Source organism: Myotis lucifugus, unplaced genomic scaffold (assembly GCF_000147115.1).
Source record: "Myotis lucifugus unplaced genomic scaffold, Myoluc2.0 scaffold_260, whole genome shotgun sequence".
NCBI lineage: Eukaryota > Metazoa > Chordata > Mammalia > Chiroptera > Vespertilionidae > Myotis > Myotis lucifugus.
The window spans coordinates 1,597,758-1,622,862 of NW_005871308.1; the positions used below are offsets into that span (position 1 = coordinate 1,597,758).

General features: G+C 53.8%; 1 protein-coding gene across 1 annotated transcript; it reads left to right on the forward strand.

The window, feature by feature from the left end:
• Positions 1 to 2,997: 2,997 nt before the first annotated feature.
• Positions 2,998 to 24,498, forward strand: RSPO1 (R-spondin 1). Its single transcript, XM_006099142.3, has 6 exons — positions 2,998 to 3,079; positions 7,567 to 7,911; positions 19,862 to 20,053; positions 22,270 to 22,419; positions 22,652 to 22,840; positions 23,814 to 24,498. Exons 2-6 carry the CDS (start codon positions 7,818 to 7,820, stop codon positions 23,984 to 23,986), a joined length of 798 nt encoding a protein of 265 aa, XP_006099204.1. The 5' UTR covers positions 2,998 to 3,079; positions 7,567 to 7,817; the 3' UTR covers positions 23,987 to 24,498.
• The last annotated feature ends 607 nt before the right edge of the window (positions 24,499 to 25,105 follow it).

The window sequence follows — 25,105 nt, forward strand, 5'->3', positions numbered from 1 at the left end:
TATATACAATAAAAGATAAAGATGCAAATTGACGATACCTTCATGATGCCCCACCAGCCAATCAGGAGTGAGTATGCAAATTAATCCAACAAAGATGGCAAGTTAATTTGCATATGCAGGCACTGGGCAGCTGGGGGCGGGGCAGGACACAGGCATTCTGTAGTGCCCCAGCTGCTCCAGGCCTCTGGGCAGCATGGGAAGGCAGAAAGGCGGCTCTGGCCTGAGCAAAGGCAGTGCTGGCAGCCAGGGGAAGGAAGGCCCATTCTTGCACAAATCTTCGTGCATTGGGCCTCTAGTATAAATATATGAAAGAATCTGATGTGGTTTCGGAACTTTGGGATCATTCCTACTTTGGCCCTTCTCAATTCATGAGATAATAAGCCACCTCGCTATCTAAGCTAATTTGAGTTGGTCTTCTATTGCTTAGCTGAACATATACTGATACAAGGACAGTGCCGGTGGTAGAATAGCTTTTGCCTGGGAAGGGATGACAGTAAGTATACAAACTTTAACGATCTCTGGGCGCCACTGCCCTGGCCCGGTCCACTGACCTCTGGTCTTCTAATGAGAATGAGGACCTTGTCCTGGGTGAGTAGTGATAGTGGCTTGGAACATCATCTGAATAAGTTTGAAGGATTTACAGAAGGTCCAGTCCTGGCAGCCTTGGGGTTCCGTTCACTAGACATCAAATAAGTACGTCCCTGGTGCTGGGATCATATGGATAAATCAGATCCAGTCCTTGCCTTTAAGGGGCTCACAGTGTAGTGGGAGGGACAATCGCAGGCCAGTGATGAGTGCTGTACAGTCTGCATAAGGTCCAGAGGCTGATGTGCACGGTGGCTGGATAAAACCTCACGGGGGCATTTTGAAGGAGGATGAGAGAAGGGTCAGAGGAAAACAACATTTCTAGGCAGAATGAGCAGCCTTACACTCAGGGCAGCATAGTCCTCTCGGGGAAATGACAGGTCATTGAGCGTGATGGGAACTGGGCTAGCCACTTTCAGGTCATGTGTTTCTGAGCAAATGGCTTGACCTCTCTGAGGCTCAGAATTCACATTTATGAGAAAAAGAAGAAAGAAAGAAAAATGGTTGCAAAATTAGGTAACAATATGTATATGCAAGCACGGTGCTTGGCATGTATTAGGTGCACAAGAAATGCTCGTTATTATTCATCCACTGTTGTCACATGGTTCTAATTCATTATCTTCTCTGATCCAGGTGGCTTTCTTCCCTTTCTCACTCATTCCTGAGCCTAGTAGTGAGCCCCCCACCCCCACCCCAACTCCCACAGACTTTTCCTCAGGCAGGAAACCCGAGCCCACTGCCTGGCCTAAGACGGCTTCTAGGGCTGGGTGGTTTGTGTTATTCCTTCTCTTCTCTTTCTCTCTTTTTTCCCTGAATGCAACAAAATAAAACCAAACAAAAAGCCCAACGCCTGGCGTGGCTTGTCGGGGAGTTATGCAAGTGTGTAAAAAAATAAAATAAAATAAACACTGAGTTTTCAGCATTTGGGGCTGTTTGATTAGGCAAGGAGCAGAGCCAAGGGCCAGTGAGACATAGGGAAGGCTCAGGGCAGAGGGGAGCGGGGAGGGGCTGGAGAGGGGTTTGGAGGGGGCCCAGGACCAACTCGGAAGTGGCTGTTTGCCTCCTGCAAACTTGGCAATGCTCTGGCTAACTGAGCCCAGACTTCGGGCATTTGGGACTCAACTGCTCCACTTTCTCTGGCCATCCACCCTCCTTGTTCCCTGGCCGTCCGGACACGGGAGGGGTCCTTCCATCGATGCCCCTGTCACTGTGAAAGACTCTGTGGTCTGTTCCCAGTCGTCAGGGTTGCCCCCTCCTCCCCTGAGAAGGAGATTCCACAGCCTGTCTTCATTACCACCCCCACCCCCACAATCAGTATAGCTGCTCTGCTCTAACTCACTCCTGCTCACTACAGTTTTAGCCCACTTTCCTCTCCCCTAGCTAAAAGGAAGCTGGAGAGCAGCTGGGTGCCACCCTGAGAGTGAATCTCACCTGCCTCCCTTCTTCAGGCTTAACTTCAACACCATCTGCAGGTGTCTGCAGCCCTTCAGGACTCACACACATTTATGGAGCCCCTACCATTGACCAGACAGCTGAAGCCTTTATTTCATGGACCCCTCAAAACAGATGACAACCCTGAGGCTCAGAGAGGTTGAGTGACTTCAGCACGGCCACACAGCTGGTAAATGATGGAGCGGGAATTTGAATCTAGGTTTTACTTCAAAGCCTCCCTCACTCTCCTACACCAGTTTGGTGTGGAAGTGTCTTCCCCCGGGTTCTAGGGATCCCAGAGCCTCGTGTTTTCTCTGAAGTGGGAAGATGCTCTTGAAGACCTGACCCTGAGAGGAGGAGGGCGTGGCCAGGACGACAGGCCCTGTTGCGCCGGTTCCTTGTCACTTTCCAGGATCCTGATGGGGAAACTGAGGTTTCCAGAGGCTCCTCGGCCCTGTTCTGCCCCCAGGATCCTTGGAACTGCAGCCCCTGATCTGGAGTGTGGAATCCCCGGGGTGCGGGGCGGGGGGTGGAGGGAGGAGCGAGGGCAGAGGGTCTGCGCCAGGGTCCAGAGAGCGCGCGCGCGGCTGCCAGCCCTGCGCCCCAGCTGCGGGCAAGGGCGTGCGGGAGGGGGCTACGAGCTCCCGGGCCTGGCGCTCCAGTCCGTTTTTTCCTGCGGATCCCGGGAAGGGGGGCCGGTTCGGGGGTGGGACGGCCAAGGGGGGGATTCCCTCCCTCGTGCGAGCAGAGGACTGGCCCCTCTCCCGGCTGGGAGCTGCGGCGAGCGGAGGCGCGACGGAGAGCACGAGCTGGGCGGAGAGCGGGGAGTGGACCGCCGAGCGGGGCATTGGGGAGAGCGAGGCCGAACCGAGCCGCCAGAGGACCGATGCGCCGGGTGGGGCGCCGGCCCCGGAGGGCGTGAGCGGCTCGTAGATTGAGCAACTTGGGGACCGGCGGGCGGAGCGCGGGAGAGCCCGGCGCCCGGGACAGTCGTGCGGCGGCGGGTGAGCGGGCGCGCCCTCGCCCCTCCCGAGTCTGCTACCGCCGGGCTGGCAGCGCGGAGGTGAGTCCCCCCTGAGCTGCCCGGTGCTCCTTCCTGGCGCCCCCTTCCCCGGGATCTGGGGCGCCACGGGCCCTCCCGTCGGGGCGCAGGCGAGCTGAGTTGGGGGGCAGACAGCGAGAAGGAGAGGACTTCTGGCTGCTCTCTGGCCAGCGAGGGCGGAAGAGGGCACCACTAGGAGCCCCTCCTGCAAGTCCTGCCGCCCCTCGCCCGCCCATGTCACCCCTCGAGCCAGCGGGCAGCCCCCACCCGGTTGCTGCCTCGGGTTCCCCTCAACCCCGCAGCCCCGATGGTCGTCTTCACGGGTGGTTCTGAGCGCCCCACGTCCGCCAGCCCTATTCGCACCACCCGCCATCCAGAGGCTTGGATTCCTGGTCTCGGCACCGCGGATTCCCCGATCCTCCGGCCCTTGGTGACCCCACCCCAGTCCCGCAGCTCGGCCCGGGTCCGACGTGGCAGGGGCATGCGTGGCCACCCCCTTGCACTGCGGGGTGGCGATGCTCGGTGGCCCGCGGGGTAGGGCGCTGACGGTCGCCTGGCATGGCTTGGCTGGGGAGAGGTGGATTGTGCGTTTGCCCCGGGCTCCCAGGAGGGCAACGGCGGGTTCTGGGTGCGAGCAGTTGGGTGCAGGAGTTTTCTTAAGACACTGGCCTCTGGGACTGGGAGAGTACCCTGGGATTTTGAGGGGCGGTCAGGGGACTGCAGGGCCGCCTCTCCTCCCCCTGCACCTGTCGGGCCTCTCGAGGATGGTGGAGGGCGTGAGGGGGGGGGGGACGGGGGGGGGGAGAGAGAGAGAATTTATACGCTTGGAGAGGAGATGAAGGGATGAGAAGCAGCCTTCCCGCTGCTCTCCCTTTTGGGGGGCGAGCTGGGGACAGCACCTGCCTGACAGCTCTGGGGGACACTCTCATCCCGACAGGTCCCACAGGCACGCCCTTGGTTCCTCCCCTGCCCAGCAATTCTTCGGCCTCCACCCGCCAGCCCACTCGGCGGCCAAAACTCTCCGCCGTAGCGGGTCTCGGGGAGGGCTAATGAGAAATGATGTGGATGGTTTACATTTTTGGGCCTGTGTCCGGCCCCGGATGGAATACTAATTTATCCTGATAGTGTTGCAGGCAAGAAGGTGAAAGGTATTTCAGCCCTCGGTGGGGTGGTGGGGTGGTGGGACGAGTCCCCGCCCTCAGCCCCACCCCCAGCTATGTCCCCCTCCCTAGCTCGGCCTCCTCTCTCCTCCGTCTCCTGCCCCAGGTCTGCCTCTGCCTCCAGCCCTTCCCACCACCTTCCCCAGCTCCCAGCCTCTCGCCCACCCTGCAGCTCCCCAGTCTTGAGGAGCAAACTGGCTGGTCACTGAGTGGGTTGTCACCGCAAGACCCTTAACCTCTTGGTGCCAGTAAAATGGGCAGGATTTTACTTTCCTCCCTGAGGACCTAGCACATGGCAGGTGATGGATGTGGATCCCTCACTCCCACCCTGGCGGAGACAAAATGCCCTTCCTCACCCCCACTGACGTCTGAGACCTCCATCACTGCCAGCAGTTCCCATTGCTGGCTCTGCCTGTGCGGAGGAATGGGCCTCAAAAAAAAAAAAAAAAATGAACTGCTTGTGCCATATAGCCCAAGGGGCCAGGGAAATCAGACAGAGGAACTAATAGAAATGAGGAGGAACTAATAGAAATGAGGCGGGCAGGCTGCTTAAAAGAAAGTTATCAGCTCCTCTCTCCTCTCTCAGTCTGTCCGTGTGTGTGCGCGCGCGCGTGCGCGCGCGCGCGCCCATTGTCGGTGCGTAGGGGTGGGTGATGCAGGGTTCCTAGTCTGAGACCTACCCAGCTATTGAAATCAGATTTTACGTAAAATCCTGAGTTTTCAACTTTTAAAAAAATCAGAAGCCCGGGTGATGTTGAGTCGTTACTTCTGCCTGTCTAGCGATGGGTGGCAGAGGCCAGTGCCCCTTGCTCCGGAGAAATTCAGATCTGGATCCTCCTCCCTACTTCCCAGCTGAGATCCTGGTTTGATGGTGATTCAGGTAGAAATAGACCATAAGATCCTCACTGGCCAGGACTGGGTGCACATGGCAAGAACTGGGCTGAAGCTAAGACCTGGGAGATTGGAGGTGGAGGTAGGATGGAGAGGGAAGGAGAGGAAGGGAGCTAACCTTTGCTGAGCACTGACCCTGCAGTGCCAGGTTCCATGCACGGCAGACAGAGGGCATTCAGAGAGGAGACAGGAGGCCTTTTCTGCACTCCAGACCCCAGGAGTCCTGATCTCACAGGGAGGCCAAGAAAGGCTCCCAGACCCAGGGGTTAGCACCAGGTGTGTCTGGTGTGGTCTTCTCCTCCAGGGTCTGTCAAGTGTATCTGCCTGGGGTCCTCAGACCTCAGTTTGAAAAATGCATTTATAGACTAACCCTATCACTTTGAGTGATCACTTTGGGGCCAAAGCGATCCATGATAGAGAGAAATACAAATATGGAAACTGTATAACAGGGAAGCAAAACTGTTTATATTACTTCTTAGATGACCATTGGAATGTAGGCACAAAATAAAGTCTTGGTCAATATTATTGTCTCCCCTCTGTGCCAGCCACCATTCTAAGCAGTTTCATGTATTAACTCATTTAAGCTATAAAAAACAACAACCGTCCTAGCCAGTTTGGCTCAGTGGATAGAGTATCAGCCTGCGGACTGAAGGGTCCCGGATTGAATTCCCATCAAGGGTACATGCCCGAGTTGCGGGCTCGATCCTCAGTAGGGGTGGGGCAGGAGGTGGCTCTCTCTCATCATTGATGTTTCTATCTCTCCCTCTCCCTTCTTCTCTGAAATCAATAATATTATATATATACACATATATATATATTAAACACACACACACACACAGACAACAATCCTCTTGCAAATAAGGAAACTGAGGCCCCGGCCAGTTAATCAACTAGCGCAAGGTAACAGCTAATAAGTCGGAGAGCCAACATTTGAAACCAGGCAGTCTGACTCTGAAGTTTATGCCCTTGACCATCATGCTCTATGGCCAACCTCTGAGACCATATACTTGGCACTGAAGATATCCCAGTTTGATAAACTGAAGGGGATGGAAATGTGTAGTGGGGCTGGGGAGGGTGGGAAGGCTTTAGCAGGTCGTGCAGGGAGTGCTGGAGGGGCAGGTAGGGGCTGGCAGCTGACAGGCATTGGGGGTGGCTGGCCCTAGCACCAGGTGGGATCCATCAGCCTTGTGTAAACACTTCTCACAGGCAGCTTAACCACTTGAGTGTGTCTGGCCTTCAAAGCTGGTGGGAGAGGCTGAGGAGGGAGGTGCTAAGCTCCCTGTGAGATAATGATTTATCTCCCATGCAGGTGGGCTCTCCTGGGGCCTCCCTGAGAGGCCCAGGGGGAGAGGATTGGGACAGGGACTGCCAGGGGCACCTCCACTCCAGCAATGCAGATTTCTCATCTGTAAGCCCAAACTCAGCCAACTCTCAGAGCAAGCCTGTGAAATAGGCCTATCTATCCCCATTTTATGGATGAGGAGACTGAGGTTCAGAGAGGCTGTGACGTGTCCAACGATCTCTAACCCGTGGATGGGAGGGTGATACCTCCCTGGCATCTACAAAGCTTCCTGAAGGCTCGCTGCTTCCTCCTGTCCCTGCGTGAGGGTGGGTGGGTGGGGGGCAAGGCGTGGGCTGGCCTCTGCTGTGTGTTGGGAGCACGTGTTCCTGTGAGTGTGCAGCGGGGTTTCATCCTCTGACTCCCAGGTTGGGCTCCAACTTCCCAGACACATTTGTTGGGGAGGGGCCAGCTCTCCCTGCCCCCATCACCAGCCAGCAGTCCAGAGACCTGGCTCTTCCTGGGCTGGGGGATTATCCCCATTCTCTGGGTCTCTGACCAGGGCGGGCATAGCTGCCTCTTTTATCCTCTCACAAAGGCCAGGCCCGCCAGGCCTGCTGTGTCAGAGTTTCTGTGGCCCGGGGAAGCCTTACTTCCTTTCCTCTCGCCGAGCCCAGAGGGCCACGCAGAGTCTGCCGGCTTGTCCTTGTCGGGGCCACTGTTCTAGCTCCAGGACAGGTGAAAGGCACAGGGGTGACTCAACACCAGGAAAAGAAGGTAGAGGGGTCACTCACAGAAGGACAGAGTGCTCATCTTCAAGGGACACCCTATTACTGCAGCATGAGGTCTGTGGAGTGGACCTAAAGGCTTTCCGTCAGAGCTGGCCAGTACTGGGCAGGGGTGGGGCCAGCTGGTCCCCAGTGACCCACAAGCTTGGTTTGAGGGTCCACTGTGTTCCAGCTGCTTGAGTAGCCAGCTCTAATCCCCTGGAATTCTGCAACACAGGAAAGGGAGCAGATTTCTTCTATAGGGGTGCCCGGTGGGCAACTTATAATGTCCAAACATTCTGAGTCCTCATAGTCTCCTTGACAGGAGACACCATGGGATGGTAGGAGGCATAAGTTGGGGGGTCCGCCCTGGCCCCTCAGAATTAATCCTTCTCTCTCCTCCCCCAACAGGTTGGGTTTTGGAGGTGTCCCTGATGAAGTGACAAATTCTGCCAAGTGCCTTTGAGGAAAGCTCTCTGGACCTCCTTAGGGGCCGATAGAGAAGTGGACTCCCCAGCGGAAATCATGGTGGAATTGGGACACGGCCCAGGCCTGGGCCTCCTGCTGCTGACCCAGCCCCGGAGGCGTTAGCAAGAGCCCTGCGCCATCCATCACCCCAAAGACCACCCCTCCTGCCAGGGGCCTGGAGCTGGCGAGTGACTATGCGGCTTGGGCTGTGTGTGGTGGCCCTCGTTCTCAGCTGGATGCATCTCACTGCTGGCAGCCGGGGGATCAAGGGGAAGAGACAGAGGCGGAGTGAGTAATGACGGGGCTGGACCAGGGAGGGCCTTGGAGCTAGGGGCATGGTCGGGGGCTACCTGGGGGACCAGAGGGCCTTCGGTGGCTTTGTTCTGTGATGACCATTGCCGATTTGTACTCGTGTAGAGTACTCGATAGATTATCCCGTTTGTGGATTATCCAGTTTGTGGATTAATGTGTTGAGATGGTGCACTCTGTAGATTTTCCCCTTTGTAGACTCTGCTTCCTAGATTAACCCCTCTCTTGTGAGGATCCAGTGTGTGGATTATGCCCTCTGACATCATAACACCAGCTTTGTGTGGTATCCATGGAGATGATCCCCCGTCCCCCTGCTCCAGGATGCCTGGTTCCCTCCTCACTGACAGCTCAGGGCCCTTTCTTTCAGTGGGAGCTGAAGTGTGGCCTCAACCCCTTTGGGCCAGGAGTTCTGCCCACCTGGTGGTAGGCAACAGCCTTCCCTGCCCAGATGATGGGGCAAGCACGGTGGAGCTGGGAGCTCATGAGACTGTCCATGCCTACGGTGTTGAACCCTGCCCAGGGGGAGTCTAGGAGTTGCCCTGGGGGAAGGAAGGGGAGGCAAGTGGGCAGGAGTCAGGCCCTACCACCCTTCCAACCAGAGCAACTTTGCTTTTCCCTACGTCCTGTAAGATTCCACATAAGATATCATTGGAAGAAAGAGTTCTCAAAACAAAATAAAACCATCATTGTACAGATGGGGAAACTGAGGCGAGGAGAGGGGAAGAGATGACAGTCCTAAGGACACACCTACTTCCTGTGAGCCCAGGCTTCTTGGAAACAGAGCTTGACAGAGTTCAAGTTGAACTTGTCCACACTGCCCTCGCTGTCCCTCACGGAGTCCCTCAGAGTCCCATTCTAGGTGCTCCCAAGAGCAGGTCCTCTAGCCTCTGCCTAATGCTCCCAGTGATGGGGGCTCTGTACCTGCGGTGGTTGTGGGCACTGCCTGTGAGAGATGCATCAGGAGGGAGGTGTAGGCCTGTGTTACAGACCTGAGGCTCCACCCCAAGGTTTGTCTTTCAGCATCCCCATCAGAGATGTCACGTACATGGGCAGGCAGCCCCTCTGAGGCCTGGCCCAGCCCCTTCTTGCTTCCCTTTTGAGGCCCGGAGACCCAGGCTGCCAGTAAAGGTCGAAAGGCAGAGGAGTGTGGTTAGTGTCGATGGGAGCAGCCAAGGGCAGAACCCAGCCCAGGACAGAAGCTCAGAGAACTGGTGAAGCTGAAAATCCCTAGCTTAACAAACAATTAGAGACGGTTAGGTTTAATTAGCATCGAAACCTTGATTTTTCCTCCCTTCTCATCTGTCGCAGCCAGCATTTTGGACTCCATGGGCCAGATGCAGTTTAGCGGTTTATAATACGTCCTCTATTTCCAAGATGAGAGAAAGAGTATGAGTGGAGCCACTCACACTCGTGTGATGTGCATTAGTGATCACACTGTCCCTCACATGTGCAGAGCCACACACCCACCTAAACCAGAGGTCAGACTTGTTGTTCTAAACTTGGTACTAAAAAGAAAAGCACTGGCCTGGCCATCAGAAAGGGCCCAGCCCCAGCCATGACCAATCGAATACAGCAATTATGACGCTTTTGATATAGCCACATCCCACAGCCTTGGCAGCAGTAACCCAGTTTTTATTACCAAGTGGTGTGTGCCAGACATCCTTGATCGGGAGATATGAGGATGGGGTAAGGTGAGGGGAAAGGTGCAGTGAGACTCTAAGAGGCACATGAGCTTGTGGAGAGAGGAGTGTGCATGTTCCTAGGCAGTACTGCTTAAAGAATAACCATAAAGCTACAAGTGTTGTTGTATAGGAATATAGTGAGGCTTACGTGAGATGATGTGTACATGTAGTGAATCCTTTGTGAAATATCAAGCTCTCTGTTGACTTCAGGAGGCATGTGATTGTTACATAAACAATGTGTGGACCATTTTGCCCTAGGGTGTCCTGGGAAGTGGGGGGGCGGGGAGAGGAGCCAGACCATGTGTTGGCTTCTCTGGCCTCCTGACCACGTGGAAGGGCACTGGGCAGCCTTCAGGGCCGAGGCAGGCTTGCTATGAATATGAGTCTCAAGTCTGTTGACTCTTTCCAGCATCCTGTGACTGAGTGTCGATAGGGCCACCAGAGAAGCCACCCGATATAATTCTGATCCGAAGTCACACACAAGTTTTGAGCCCAGAAATGGCTGATTTCGGGTAGGAGTGATGACCTCCCTGCATTGAGGGGCAGAAGTCAAGCAAAGAATTCTTTTTTTTTTAAAGCTCATTTTAATTTTATTTTTTAAGATATATTTTTATTGATTTCAGAGAGGAAGGGAGAGGGAGAGAGAGATAGAAACATCATGATGAGAGAGAATCATTGATCGGCTGCCTCCTGCACGCCCCACACTGGGGATCAACCCACAACCTGGGCATGTGCCCTGACCAGGAATCAAACTGTGACCTCCTGGTTCATAGGTCAATGCTCAACTTCTGAGCCACATCGCCTGGCCGAGCAAAGAATCCTTTAGCTATGAGTTATGAACCCTCAAAGGGCGTCCTTCTCCTCTTCTCCTTACCGAGGACACGTTCCCACATCAAGTCTCCTGTTCACTCACCCTCACTAGCACCCACCCTCTCCTGACCACCTTCCCACCTGCATTTCCTGCCCCTCATGGAGCCCTCACTCCTTCACCATCCCTCACATTGAGTGCCCCTCCCTCACTGAGACCCTTATCCTATCAGATTCCTGGGCCCCTTCGTTCAGTTCTGTCCCCATAAAGCCCCCATTCCTTCCTTGACTCCTCCAGAAGCTGCCCCCCTTCTGTCCTTTCTCACAGGCCCATCCTCCATCTGGAGCTTTTGTCCCCTCTTGCACTGACCATCACTAGTCCTTCTTCCCTCACTGAAGCCCATTCATTCCATGGGCCATTCCTCCAACACTCAACCTATGGAGCGTGGCCTTAGTCATAGAAAAGAATCCTGGAGAAGGGGGGGAGGGGAAGTACAATTTCGATCTCATGTCTCCATGCTACAACAGGATGAAGGTGGAGAGCTGGGAGGGCCCAGAACCAGTACCTCTGAGTTGTGTTTTTAGAGACCAGTAGACAATCTCTAGGCAAGGGGTGGGGAGTGGATGAGGGTGAGGGCATTCCAGGCAGAGGGGCCAGCGTGTGCACAGGTGTGGACTTGCGGGGAGGCAGAGACTGTGTGCTCAGGAAATGGAGTACAGCTAGGAGTCATAGATGGAGAAATGGTTTCTAAGTGGGGTCCTGGGGGAGCTCTAGGGTTTTAACTGGGGAAGCTGTGCTCATATCTATTTTATACATGGAGGGTCTTTCCTATTAAAAAGAAGGGTTGTGCTGCTAAAACGAACAGCCCAACACCTCTCAGGACAGAGCACAGACAGCTGCCTGGGGCCTAGGGAGTGTTTTAGGGGGATGATGCTCCAGAAGTGGCAGAGGTCAGATGGTGGGGAGGGGCGCTTTGTATTCTCCAGGCTGAGGAGTCTGCACTTGACCTGCCTTGAGCTATGGGTAATGAGGAGCTATGGGTAATCAGGGGGGCAGCAGGTCCAGCTGCTCACCCGACAGAGGGGAGGTGGCTTGAGGTGGGAGGTAAACAGATTAGTTCAGAACGCATTTGGGCCCAGGTGAGAAAAAGTGAAGGTCTAAACTAAGCTCCCAGCTGAGTTAAAGAATGCTGGATCTTCCCAGGGGGCATACCCGGGGATGACCTTGGGCACCAGGAAAAGATGTGTCTCCTGGGAGAGTGTGAAGCCTGAGAAGGGCCCTTGCCCACCCCCTCACTGAGGCCCCATTCCCTGTCACCACCACCCCCACCCCTACCAACTTAACCCCCACCAACTTACTAAATCTAGTTCCTCCCAGGCTAGATACCACCCCAATACCAAGGGCATCCCTCCTCGGGGTCATGGTGAGTTCCTCTCCACCCCTCATTGACCTTCAGCCAACCCACCCTGAGCCCCCATTCCTATCCAGTCCCTCTCCCCACACTCTATCTATCAAACACTCAGTGAGCTCCATTCATATACCTGCCTCTCTGAGCCTCTGTCTCACTCACCACATCCTCAGCCCTACATTCTGGTGGGGACCCACATCCTTTCACTGGGCTCCCATTCAAAAATAAGAGAGTCTCCGCCCTCCAAAGCTCTTTCTAATGGGGAAAAAAGACATTTTAGAAGATTTTAATGGCACATGGTGATGTCTACCACGATGGCTTTAAGTATGGGGGCCGTGGGAACACAGAGAAATACTCCATCCAGACTCTGCAGGGAGGCAAGATCAGGAGAGACTGCCTGGGGGAGGTGACGTTAGTTCTGAGGCTAAAGCTTTTTAGGGGAAGTGGAGGAGCTGAGTGTAGTTCTGCGGGCGTAGGGAGCTATTGAGGGATTTTAGGCAGGGGTGTAACACCCTCAGTTTTGGTTTTAGGAAGATGAGTAACTGGGAGAAAGGTCAGTGGCCAGAAGCCATTCTTCAAGGAGGCAGGGGCGCTGAGCCACCCTGGGGCAAGACCTGTTTATAGGGACATGAACTTGAAGGGTTTTGGGCAAGGATGAAGGAGGCGGAGAAGCAGCAGAGGAAGTGAGGAGGGCACGTTCTCCTTGCCTTCCTGGCTCAGGGAGATGGGCTTCACTGAGTGCTCCGGAGCAGAGTGAGAAGGGGGTGGTGGAGGGCAGAGCTGTGTGAGGAGGGTTTGTGAAGGAGGGAAGAAGGCGCGACCCCCTTTCTGAGCCCCACCCTCCACTGAGCCCACCCAACCTCCTTGGCCAAGCTAGAGCCCTGCAAGACGATTCCTCTACATGCCCCCCACCAACCCCCATCATAGACACAGGAGCTGGAGGGAGCCTAGCAAACTGAATCTGGCCGTGCCCTTCTGTGGTCCCTTTCCCTGCCAGCAGAATAAAGACCCATTTTTTAAAAAATATATATATATTTTTATTGATTTTGTACAGAGAGGAAGGGAGAGGGATAGAGAGCTAGAAACATCGATCAGCTGCCTCCTGCACACGCCCTACTGGGGATGTGGCCGCAACCAAGGTACATGCCCTTGACTGGAATCGAACCTGGGACCCTTCAGTCTGCAGGCTGATGCTCTATCCACTGAGCCAAACCGGTTAGGGCAAGCCCTATTTTTTTCAAATAATATTTTTATTGATTTCAGAGAGGAAGGGAGAGGGGTAAGAGAGATAGAAACATCAATGATGAGAGAGAATCATTGATTGGCTGCCTCCTGCACGCCCCCTACTGGGGGGTCGAGCCTGCAACCCAGGCATGTGCCCTTGACTGGAATCGAACCTGGGACCCTTCAGTCCACAGGTTGATGCTCTATCCACTGAGCCAAACCCGCTAGGGCTAAAGCCCTATTTTCAAATCCCTAAACATCTAGGACGTTCAGCGCCTCAGAGCCTTTGCACAGGCCGCTCCTCCGCCTGGCACACCCTCTTCACCTAGCCGGCTGGGTAAGGGAGTGCCTTCTATTGCTCCTCCATTCACCACAGCGCATAGCCAGCCCTGTTTCCCGCATTCCTGGGTGGGTTTTTGTTGTTACACCTCCACATTCCCAGCTCCTCGCAGCTCTGGGCATGTGGTGGGTGTGCAGTAAACAAACATCTATGGGATGAATTAACTTTGGCTTTTTCCTTTGAATCATTATGCAACACCCCTAACACCCACCATCTCCTTGGACACTCACACCTAACCCTCCCTCCCCCCATCCCCTGGCTCTCCAGCCTCTCCTTGCCCATTCATTTGCCTTGCTAAGCTGAGAACACCCTTTGGTTCCTACCCCCTTGATAAACACTCCTTTCCTCATTGAACTCACCCCTGCCCATCACTAAATCCGTCTCCTCTTTGCTGAGCCCCAAAACCTCATAGAGCTCAACTCCCTAGTCCCCTGTCCCTGACCCTGGCCTCAAGGCCAGTCTTACCACCTGAGCTCTGTATCTTGACCCTCCAATATCCTTGGGCCTTTAGCCTGCCTCTGAGTCTTCTGTCATAGTCTCACTCCCAGCTGGTCTCTCCCTTTTCTTTTTCTATGTTCTCTGACTCTCTCTGCCCCTCTCCTTGCTTTCCCCCCACCACCGTCCCTTCCCCTCACTCTTCAGCCCACTGTGGTTTGCCTTTCATCCCTACCACGCCACCAAAACTGCTCTTCTCAAGGGCACCTCCTAATGCAAGGTCACCTCCTTAGATTTGCCTCAGAGCTCACGGCCATGGTCTCCTCCCAGCTCTGGTCCCTGTGATCTCTCCCTTTTCAACTTGGCTTCTAGCCCCACTCTCTCCCGGTCTCCTCCCACCTCTCCAATGATTCCTCTGCCCCTCTCCCACTGCTGAACATGAGTGTTGCCCAGGCCTCAGCCTTTTGCTGTCTTTTCCAGCTGCACAGCTTCTACCCCGGGATGCCTTCCACTCCCATGCCTTTAACCCCAGTGACGGCTCCAGGATGGATCCCGAATCACCCCCCACCCCCCCAGTCAGCTTCTTAAAATAAGATGGCTTGCCGAAACCGGTTTGGCTCAGTGGATAGAGCGTCGGCCTGCGGACTGAAAGGTCCCGGGTTCGATTCCGGTCAAGGGCATGTACCTGGGTTGCGGGCACATCCCCAGTGGGAGATGTGCAGGAGGCAGCTGATCGATGTTTCTAACTCTCTATCTCTCTCCCTTCCTCTCTGTAAAAAATCATAAAAAATATATTTAAAAAAAAGTTTAAAAAAAAAAGATGGCCCTGCTTCCTCACTTTCCTTTTACTCCTCAACCACTACCCTCTGCTCTCCACCCCCACCCAAGGCACCAAGAACCTATTTGTTGCTGTTCTTTACGGGGCACTTCCGCAGCATGTGGTGTGGGATGCCTCCCTCCTCTTTTGAGTGTACTGTTCTCTTGGCTTCCATGATGCACTATGCTTTTGAGCGTTCTTATCGGCCTCTAAGCTACCCCAATTTTTCTGCCCTTCTCTTAAATGTCTTATTCCTCTTCTCACTCTCTGTACCCACTCTCCTTGCCACCTCGTGGACCTCCATGTCTTTAATGACTATTTACTAGTACATGTTAAGGATTTCATGTCTCAATCTCCAGCCATAATGTTTCTTTTGACTTCCAGACCCACAGGTTCAACTGCCTAATAGACACCTTCCTCTGGGTGTCCCGCAGGAACCACAACCTCAACACATGTAAAACTCAACTACTCATCCTTTCCCAACCCAAACCTGCTCTTCCTCCTGTGGTCCCTCTCAGGGTGAAGGGCCCACAGCTAACCTGTGACTCAAGCCCAACACCTCTAAGTCACCCTTGACTTGTGTTTTCCCCGACATCACCTAGTCTTGCTGATTCTACCACCTGAATGTCTTACACGTGTCTACTCTCTTCCATCCTCTTGGTTCAGCTCCATGTCTTTGAACCTGGGTGTCCTTTTGCCTCCAATTATGTCCTCCTTACAATCCCATTCTCCACACTACAGAGTGATCTTCCTAATATGGAATCCAGACCATCTCTCCTATTTTAAAGCCCACAGTGATACCTACTGCGCTAACGAGGCACCTCATCTCTCCTATTTTAAAGCCCACAGTGATTCCTCACTGCCTTTAGGATAATGTCCGAACTCCTCTATACACATTTAAGACCCTTCCTCCTCTGGCCCCTGCTTTCCTCTCCAGCTTCCTGTCTGACCACTCACTCCAGGTTCCAACCGTGCCGAACTAATTTCAGATCCCCACGTGTGCCCCACTCTCTCTTGCCATAGTCTTCATGGATCTAAGGGAAATACACTCAGAGATTTGTTGTTGGTTGAATGGGAGGTAGACAGCAGGATTCTGAGAAGGCCTTTTGCAAATCTGTCCCTAACGAAAGTGATAAGAAAAGAATAAGTGAATATGGGAACATAGCTATTGAGGCTTTAAAGGGGACACCTGAATGGCTTCGGTTATTGAAACCAAGGCAAAAACCTAGCGGGATCATTCATTTCAACAATGAATAAAGTAAAAACCTTGAGCAACAGAGGATTTAATATGTTTGAAGTAGAAATGATATCTAATAACTCCAGTGATGTAATTAATTTGTAATATAGCTGAACAAAGGCCCAAAGTGGAAAAATAATCCCTAGGGTTCTCTCATGAACCCAATACAACATTTGGAGTACTTTTGCTCTCATAATAACTAAACCAAGAACAATACTAATTTTTAAATCTACCGATTAATCAAATAACATTGACTCTATACAAATAAACCTAAAAATCAGCCTAGTCACACTTTCAGTTTCCACGTCCCCTGGTAATGTCCTACCGCTGGCCTCATGAACTCCGCACCCTCTGCCTAGAACACATACTCTCCGTGAAGCCTTGTTCAAGTAATTTAGCTTCTCCGTTTTCTCATCTGTAAAAATGGGGATTTAAAAGAAAATAGCAGTACCCACTTTATGGGTTGCAAGGACTAAATGAGTCAATACTTGTCAAGCCTGAGGGCAGCGCCTGCCACAGAATCCGTTTCGACATTTACTGACAAGCTGCCATTATGATGATTTTGTTGTTATTGTTATCGTTGTGTTTGTTATTCTCCTCTTCCTTTCTGCTCACCTTCTTAAGTCTCACTCCTTCTCCTGTTGTGAAATCAAGGATCAGGCATGGAGCAGGTGCTCCTCCCAGCAGCCCTCCCGAGCGGGCATCCACAGCTTCCTTTCCCAGGGGTGGGAGAGGGAGGCTCACAAGATGCAGGGCTTCACCCTGGGTCACAGGCTGGGGATTGGCTCCAGGTCCGGCCCACTCTGCAGCCTGAGTTCTGCCTCCTGCACAGTCTCCTGCCGTCTCTGTTCTCATTCCCCAGCTCTCTGTCTGCAGCCTGTATCTACAGCTTCTCCATGCCTGGCTCCTCCTAAGTGAGTCTTACCTACTCTCCTTCCTTCTCAACTTGCTTCTCTTCCTATGAGCCTCTTTTAGTGACTGGGCCCACCGTTCACCCATACCTTAGGCCTGAATACTGGGCCTCATTCTAGACTCCTCCTCCTATTGGTCCCCAGGGCCTACTGATTGTATTCCCTAAGCATTTCTGAACCAAGTTTTGTTTTAAGACTCATCTGTCTCACCTGGATGACCTAGTCAGCTTCTTTCCAAATGGTCCTTCAGTCTCTGGTCTCCTCCCAGGCTGCCAAAGGACCTGTCCACCATGTCAATCAGAGCAGGTCTTGCTCCTGCTTAAAACTGGCCAATGGCTCACTGCTGTCTAATTAGTTCTGAGAAAGGCCCCAAGAAAAACTCTGCAAAACAGGGTTCTGTGGCCAAAATGTGTGGGAAATGCAGCTCTCTCTGTCCTCATCTTGGAATGGCACTTGGCTCAGGAGCATCACAGAGGGTGCAAGAAGCCCTACAGTAAAGAAACTTGTTTAGTCCTAGCTGGTTTGGCTCAGTGACTAGAGCAGTGGTTCTCAACCTTCCTAATGCTGCGACCCTTTAAAAGAGTTCCTCATGTTGTGGTGACCCCCAACCATAAAATTATTTTCGTTGCTACTTCATAACGGTAATTTTGCTACTGTCACGAATCGTAATGTAAATATCTGATATGCAGGATGTATTTTCATTGTTACAAATTGAACATAATTAAAGCATAGTGATTAATCACAAAAACAATATGTAATTATATATGTGTTTTCCGATGGTCTTAGGCGACCCCTGTGAAAGGGTCGTTCAACCCCCAAAGGGGTCGTGACCCACAGGTTGAGAACCGCTGGACTAGGGCGTTGGCCTGCACACTGAACGGTCCCAGGTTTGATTCCAGTCAAGAGTACGGGTTCAGTCCCCAATTGAGGGTGTGCAGGAGGCAGCTGATCAATGATTCTCTCTCATCATTGATGTTTCTATCTCTCAATCCCTTTCCCTTCCTCTCTGAAATCAATAAAATATATTTTTAAAAAAATAATAAAGAGAAGTGATATTTTAAAAAAAGAAAAAGAGTCTTGTTTAGAGTGTTGGACCCAGGGGTTCTCAGTCTTACCTGCTGCAGTGGCCCCCTGTGATCACTTAGGGTAGTGGTTCCCAACGTGGAGCACATGCCCCACAGGGGGGCAATTTGACTTTTAAGGGGGGGAATTCGAGAATGAGTTATTACAGTGAATTTTTTGCATTTCTTATGGTTCTAGGGGCCTCATATACAGTATATAAACATATATTGTGACATATTTATGCATTTCAGTTCTCTATTATATGTTTTGAAACTTTATTTGCTACTTTTTCATATCACTTCATGTTATTATTATTTTTTTTTAACAATTTCTTCCTCAGTACTGCAACTGTCCTTTTATTCTTTTCTTTTTCATGGATGCCATGTTCTTTGAAAGCTTGTTGAGATGAAGTTAATGGCCTTTTAGGCTTCCTCCATGTGAATAGGAGTTCACTTTTTGAATAATAAGAATTATATGTCACGGGGCGAGGGGCATCAGGATTTTAGAGATGCTCAGGTGGGGCATGGCCAAAAAAGATTGGGAACCACTGATTTCGGGAAATCATGTTCCAAGGAATACTCTTTGGGAAACATTGCCTGGCAGGATCAAGTGCAAGTTCCTTAGCATGATTTAAAAGTCCCTTTAAGGTGGGATTCCTTATCTTTCACCACTCCCCTCCCCCATCCCTCCTGCGCCCAAATTATCTGCTATTCCCCTTGGGTTGTTTTATACCTCTGTATTCCTGCTCCTAGAAGGCCCTTGCCTCTACTTCCTAACGGACAAATGCACTCATTCTCCAAGAGTTGGCCCAAATGGCACCCCCTATGCAACTCCTTCTCGCTCTTCTTTTGGGTCCACTCTTGCTTGGTCTGGTGGCTGACAGCATTGGCCTGTTTGCGGGTCTGTCTGTGCCACTGCAAGATCAGGGCACAGTGGCTCGGCGTCTTTGCCTCCACATCCCCAGCCCTCACACTGCATTTGGCACCTGGGAGGGGCTCATTAAGTATTGGTTGAACAAGTGGATGAGGAAACAAGATCAAAGGTATGCGGGGCTGGAGATCACACTACCTCAAAGGATGGTTCTAAGCCAGGGTTGCTCAACCTCAGCACCACTGACAGTTTGAACCAGATAATTTGTGTGGGGGCTGCCTCGTGCACTGCGGGCTGTTTACTGGCATCTATGGCCTCCCTTAGAGGCCAGTAGTAACCCCCCTCTCCAGTGTAACAATAAAAAGTGTCTCTAGCCTGGCCGGTGTGGCTCAGAGGTTGAGCGTCAACCCATGAACCAAGAGGCCCCTGGTTTGATTCCCTGGTAGGTCACATGCCTGGGTTGTGGGCTCAATCCCCAGTACAGGGCATGCAGGAGGCAGCCGATCGATGTTTGGCTCTCATCCATGTTTCTATCTCTCTATCCCTCTCCCTTCCTCTCTCTCTAAAATCAATAAAAACATATTTTTGGGGGGAGGGGGGGGAGTCTCTAGACATTGCCAAATGTCCCCTGGGGAGCACTATTGCCTCTGGTTGAAACTACTGTTCTAGACATAGATTATTCTAGGTGTCTTCTTGTCTCTGGGCAGGTGATGTTTTTCTCAGATAGTTTAGCCCATTATCCTTCTTGTCTTAAAACTTTCTCAAGGATAAGAAGGCTTCTTCCTCTGGAGAGGGTAGGGGTAAGTTCCAGGCAGGGTGCAGCTTCAGTAGCTTCTCTGGGGATGGCGAAGCGAGCCTGGTGGGTGAGCTTGTGTTGTGCCTGGAGCTATGGTGGCATTTAGAATGGATGGGCGCTCTTGCTCCAGGAGTCTGTGCTTGTTCCCTTGAGAGAGGATCCTGGCGAGTTCAGAAAGCAATCTTGCAGAGAGCTGCCAGCCTGGCCTGTGCTTTCTGAGAAACACACTCTTTCTGTAGGAGAAAAGTCCAGTCCATTCGCTTCCCATCCTCGTGGGAGCCTGGGAAGGATTGCGCTCTCCCCTACAGCCACCTTCTCACCCTTGTTCCACCTTTGCAGTCAGTGCCGAGGGGAGCCAGGCCTGCGCCAAAGGCTGTGAGCTCTGCTCTGAGGTCAACGGCTGCCTCAAGTGCTCACCCAAGCTGTTCATCCTGCTGGAGAGGAACGACATCCGCCAGGTGGGCGTCTGCTTGCCGTCCTGCCCGCCTGGATACTTCGATGCCCGCAACCCCGACATGAACAAGTGCATCAGTGAGTGTGGGCAGGGCTGGAGACGGGCACAGAGACGCCGGACACTGCGGGAGGGTACTCTGAACTGTTGGTGGCCAGCAAGAGGAGGAGGGGGGACTCTGAGATGAGGGGAGATGAGGCTTCTGATTCAAGTATCTGGTTACTGGTCAGACATCTCCCCCGATATCCCTTCCACATTTCCAACTCAGTGCGTCTGTATCAGAACTGCATCTCCTCCCTCCAAACCTGCACCCACCTGTATTCCCACAGGCCACTCTGTGTCTCAATCCATCACCCAAGCCATAGACCTGAGAGCCAACCTCACATTGGGCTATTCCCCATCCATCCAATAACTGAATCATGCGTGCTTCATATCTTTTCGTGTGTGTGTGTGTGTGTGTGTGTGTGTGTGTGTATTGATTTTAGAGAGAGAGGATGGGAGAGGGAGAGGGAGAAATAGAAACATCAGTGCATCAACATTGATTGGCTGCCTCCTGCATGCCCCCTGCTGGGGATCGAGCCCGCAACCCAGGCATGTGCCTTGACTAGGAATGGAACCAGAGACCCCTTGGTACATGGGATGATGCTCAATCACTGAGCTGGGCTTCATCTTCTTTCTGTCCTCACTGCCGTTGTCTAACCCAGGCCCCCGTCATCTCTCTCCTGGACTATTGCAATAGCCTGTTCTGCCCTCCAACTCTCATCTGGTTCCCTTCTACCTGCCTCCACACTGCAGCCAGAAAGATGCCTCTGAGACACACAGCCTATTCCATCACACTTCTGCTTAAAAACCGCCACTGGCTCTACTGGCTGCAGAGAAATTCAAGCCCCGGTCAGCCTGCGTCCCCCTCCTCCTCCCCCTGGTCTCCTCACTCTTCAACTTTCTCCCACGCCAGCCACAGTTCCCAGGCACCTGCTGTCACCCCTGCATCCATCCCGGCTGTGACATGCTGGGGGTACGCGGTGAACACACTCCAGTGAACAAAACCAATGCCCCTCCCGTGTGTTCAGTGCGTTGGAGCTTAGAATGCGTTTCTGGATCTCATATCAGTTGAGTCCGCGACACCCCCTGGAGGGAGACAGGATCTAGGTGACGCTACCTTTTTATAGCTGATAACAGCGAGGCTGGAAGGGACACGACTGACCCCAGATCAGCCGGCTGGGGTTGTCCTCTCAGCTCTGCTACTAGTTCACTGTGTGACTTTGGGCGGGTCGTAACCTCTCCAAGATCTCATATTTTAAATGGGAGTACTCGCTTTTACCTCTGGGTTGTTGTGGGAGGCATATGTAAAGCCCTTCAAGTCTGGCCTTCAATACACGGTGGCTGTTATTGTTCTTACTGTGTTCCACCTGCAGCCAAACCCAGGCATCAGAGCGAGAGAGGAGGAGGGAGGGAGGGAAGCTGAGACAAAGCCACAGAGGCTAGGAGACACAGAGGAGGGTGCAGTGGGCGTGGGGAGCTGGTGAGGTTGGAGGTAGGACCCTGGGGCTGCCCTCTGGGTCCTCAGGGTGTTTGGGGTGGGGAGTTCCTGGCTGTGCCAGCTCCTGGGAAACTGGCAGCCCGGGCTCCAGGTGCCAGAGACGGGGAGGAAGTTAGCCCTGCCCACAATCTGGGAAGGGAGAGATTGTGAAAGACCCTGCCTGCTCCTTCAGCCCTGAACCCACCCTCCCCCCTCGTCCCCAGAGGAGGGAGAGCTGGCAGGAGGGGATGGGGAGGGACCCAGGAGTCCAACCAAGGCGGTTCCTGGAACTTGCCTTGTGGAGGGAGAGGAATTTGCCCTGGGATGGCTTCCCTCCTCCAAACCCATTCTTTCTGCCCCAGGCAGGAGGAGATCCGGGGTTTGGGTCTGTGGATGCCCAGCTGTGGGGGAAGAGGAGACCACACAGCCACGGTCAGGGGGTCACTGTATCCCTCAGTCCAGCTCTGACAAGGTGGCCCTTTGGGGTTCCATGAGATGCTGGGATCCTCCTCTCTCACCCCCACTAGTCCCCGGGGGTCCTCCCCCCTCCTCTGAAACTGGCTCTCTTGGACCTTACCTTGGGCTCCAGGGCCTGGAATTGAGTTTGGGTTGGGATTAGCTGACCCCGGTGAGTCCCAGCCAGCCCAGAGAGTGACACTTTGGCCCTTTCTCCCCCGCCCTGTCCTGCTCTCAGTGTGGGTGGGCCGGCACGGTGGGTGTTGGGATGGGGATGAGGGGAGGCTGAGCCAGAGGCCCCCACTCTGGTCCTCTCCTCAGAATGCAAGATTGAGCACTGCGAGGCCTGTTTCAGCCACAACTTCTGCACCAAGTGTAAGGAGAGCCTGTACCTGCACAAGGGCCGCTGCTACCCGGCCTGCCCCGAGGGCTCCGCAGCTGCCAACGGCACCATGGAGTGCAGCAGTCCTGGTACGCACGTGGGCACTGCGGGCAGAGGGTCCAGGACCCCCGGAGGAGGGCGGGCCAGGGAGAGTGTGGCTGAGGCACTGCCCAGAGAAAGCTCACCCACGACCACCCTCTGGGGCTTCTCTCAGGACTCTCCTGACCTCTGGGCCGAGCCCCAGGTAGAGAGCAGATGGGAAAGCTCCCCTGGGGTACTCTGTGACCCTCCTTTTCTCTCTCTCCTCTCCCTTCCTGTCAGCACAATGTGAAATGAGCGAGTGGTCCCTGTGGGGGCCGTGCACCAAGAGGAAGAAGCTCTGTGGTTTCCGGAGGGGCTCTGAGGAGCGGACGCGAAGGGTGCTCCATGCGCCTGGGGGCGACCATGCCATCTGCTCCGACACCAAAGAGATCCGGAGGTGCACAGTGCGGAGGACGCCCTGTCCTGAGGGTGAGCTGCAGCCTCCGCCTCCGCCTCCCCGGAGTCGGGGGCCAGGCCCAACCGCAGAGATGGGACCACCTCTGCTCCCTGCCTGTTGCCCAGAAGAGGGTCTCAGGCCAGGCCAAATGGGGCAGCCCCAACTCAAGAGCCCATGCCGTGCAAACCGGTGCCAGGCCTGGCCGAGACCCAGAACTCTGTGTGGTGGGAGCTGGAAACTTCCGTGTGGAGATCCTTTCAGTGTCTCCATTTCTCCTGAGCCAGCAGATGCGGGCACTGGGAGGGCCCTGCGAGGTCAGATAGGGCATGGAAGGGGGTGTGGTGATTCAAAACATTTTTTAACATGTTTTTATTGATTTAGAGAGAGAAAGGGAGAGTGAGTGAGAGACAGAAACATCAATGATAAGAGAGTCGTTGCTCGGCCGCTCCTGCACGCCCCACACTGTGGATTGAGTCCACAACCCGGGCGTGTGCTCTGGCCGGGAATCGAACCTTGACCTCCTGGTTCATAGGTCGACCCTCAATCACTGAGCCACACCGGCCTGGGAATGGTGGTGGAGGGGGCTAGTGATTTGATCAAGGTCACTGAGCCTGCAGTTGGCAATGATGTGGTGGCTGACCCCAGAGGAGGCGGGGCCATCCTGCGGGTCCTGAAAACTGCACTGAACCTATCGGCCCATTGGGATCCCAGGCCTGAGGAAGGCATGAGGAGGAGGAGGAGGGTGTGCGGTTTGTCCAGGGGTGGAGGATGAAAAGGCTCTTGGGACCCCTCTCAGTGCCCATGTCGCAGGGTCCTCTGAAGTGGCTGATGGTCAGAGGAGGCCTTCAGGGCGCCTGGCTGCCTAAAGGCAGCGATCCCAGCCTCCCCCCTGTCGCCCCTGCCCAGCTTCCTCATCACTCCCCTCCTGGGGCCCATGGCCATGCCTGGGGCCTCCCTGCTGTGGCAAGATGTCCTGTGTTGAGTCTTCCTACTGTTGGGTTGCAGGGCAGAAGAGGAGGAAGGGAGGCCAGGGCCGGAGGGAAAAGGCCAACAGGAACCCGAGCAGGAAGGAGAGCAAGGAGGCAGGCACTGGCTCTCGGAGACGCAAGGGCCAGCAGCAGCCGCAGCAGCAGCAGCAAGGGACAGTGGGGCCGCTCACATCTGCCGGGCCCACCTAGGGACCCTCCTCAGCCTCGAGGCCCGTGCAGAAAGAGGGACGGAAGCTTTACTGAACTGGAGCCCTGGAGGGCAACATGGACACACACTGCACACGTACATGGACACACACACACAGCGACCCCCATGTCCAAACATGGAATCAACAAACATGCAAACGTGTGTGTGCACACACACACACACACACATAAACACACATACACACTCGAGGCGACCGGAAGACACTTCTATGCCTTGGACATCATGATATGAACAGGGCAGGGAGGTGGACGGGTCATCTCTGCCAGGAAGAGGCCCCGGCAGCACACACTTGGTTTGTGATGCTCCCTGTGGACACGACGGAGAGAACATTTCCCGGCGTCCAGGTGCAGCCTTTGCCGAGGGGAGCCTTCGGGAGGAGCCGGAGCACCAGCCCCCTGTGGCAGACAGGAGCCGAAGCGTGAGGACTGTTCTGCATTTCCAGCGGTGTGACCTGATCGTTGTTACCCATCCATGATCTACATCAGGGCTGCCCGGACTCTGAAAACTGCTTAAAGGTTTATTTCCAATTAAAAACAAAAGCTAAATGACCACAGCGGCCCCAGGCACCACATTCTTTTTCAGGGTACAGGTTTTGGTGGGGCACGTATGGGAGCAGGAAGAGTCAGGGCTGAATTTTAAGAGACCCCTCTGGCCCCCTGGGCAGAGCAGGAAGAAAACTTTGGGGATACTCATGGCGGAGCCAGCTTTTCAATCCTTGTTTCCCAGAGTGCGGTCTGTGGACCAGCATTGACGGCATCACTGGGCAGCTTGTTAGAGATGAGAATCTCGGGTCCCGTCCCAGACCCAACGAGCCAGTGTGTGCATTTTAACGAGGCTCCAGGTGACTGGCGTGCACAGTCAAGTTTGAGAAACTCTAATTACCTGTAAGGATGGCAGGATGCTGGTCAGCCATAGAGGAGGACTCTCTGTCCGGGAGAGGTGCCATCTCTATCCCGAAGGGCCATAGTGGAACTCCTAGGCCAGGGGTGCTCAGGCTCTCTGAGACGGCTGGGGACCGTGGACCCAGAGGAAGGACAGCGGGTGGAAGACATCTTGTGGTATTTGGAAGTGTCCACTGGTGGCCACTCATGCACCAGGCT

Bases quoted from the DNA above. Each gene is read 5' to 3' on its own strand.
- RSPO1 (XM_006099142.3), top strand. From the start codon at position 7,818: ATGCGGCTTGGGCTGTGTGTGGTGGCCCTCGTTCTCAGCTGGATGCAT. The intron at 22,420-22,651 runs GTACGCACGTGG...CCTTCCTGTCAG, and splicing joins CATGGAGTGCAGCAGTCCTG to CACAATGTGAAATGAGCGAG. The intron at 22,841-23,813 runs GTGAGCTGCAGC...GTTGGGTTGCAG, and splicing joins GAGGACGCCCTGTCCTGAGG to GGCAGAAGAGGAGGAAGGGA.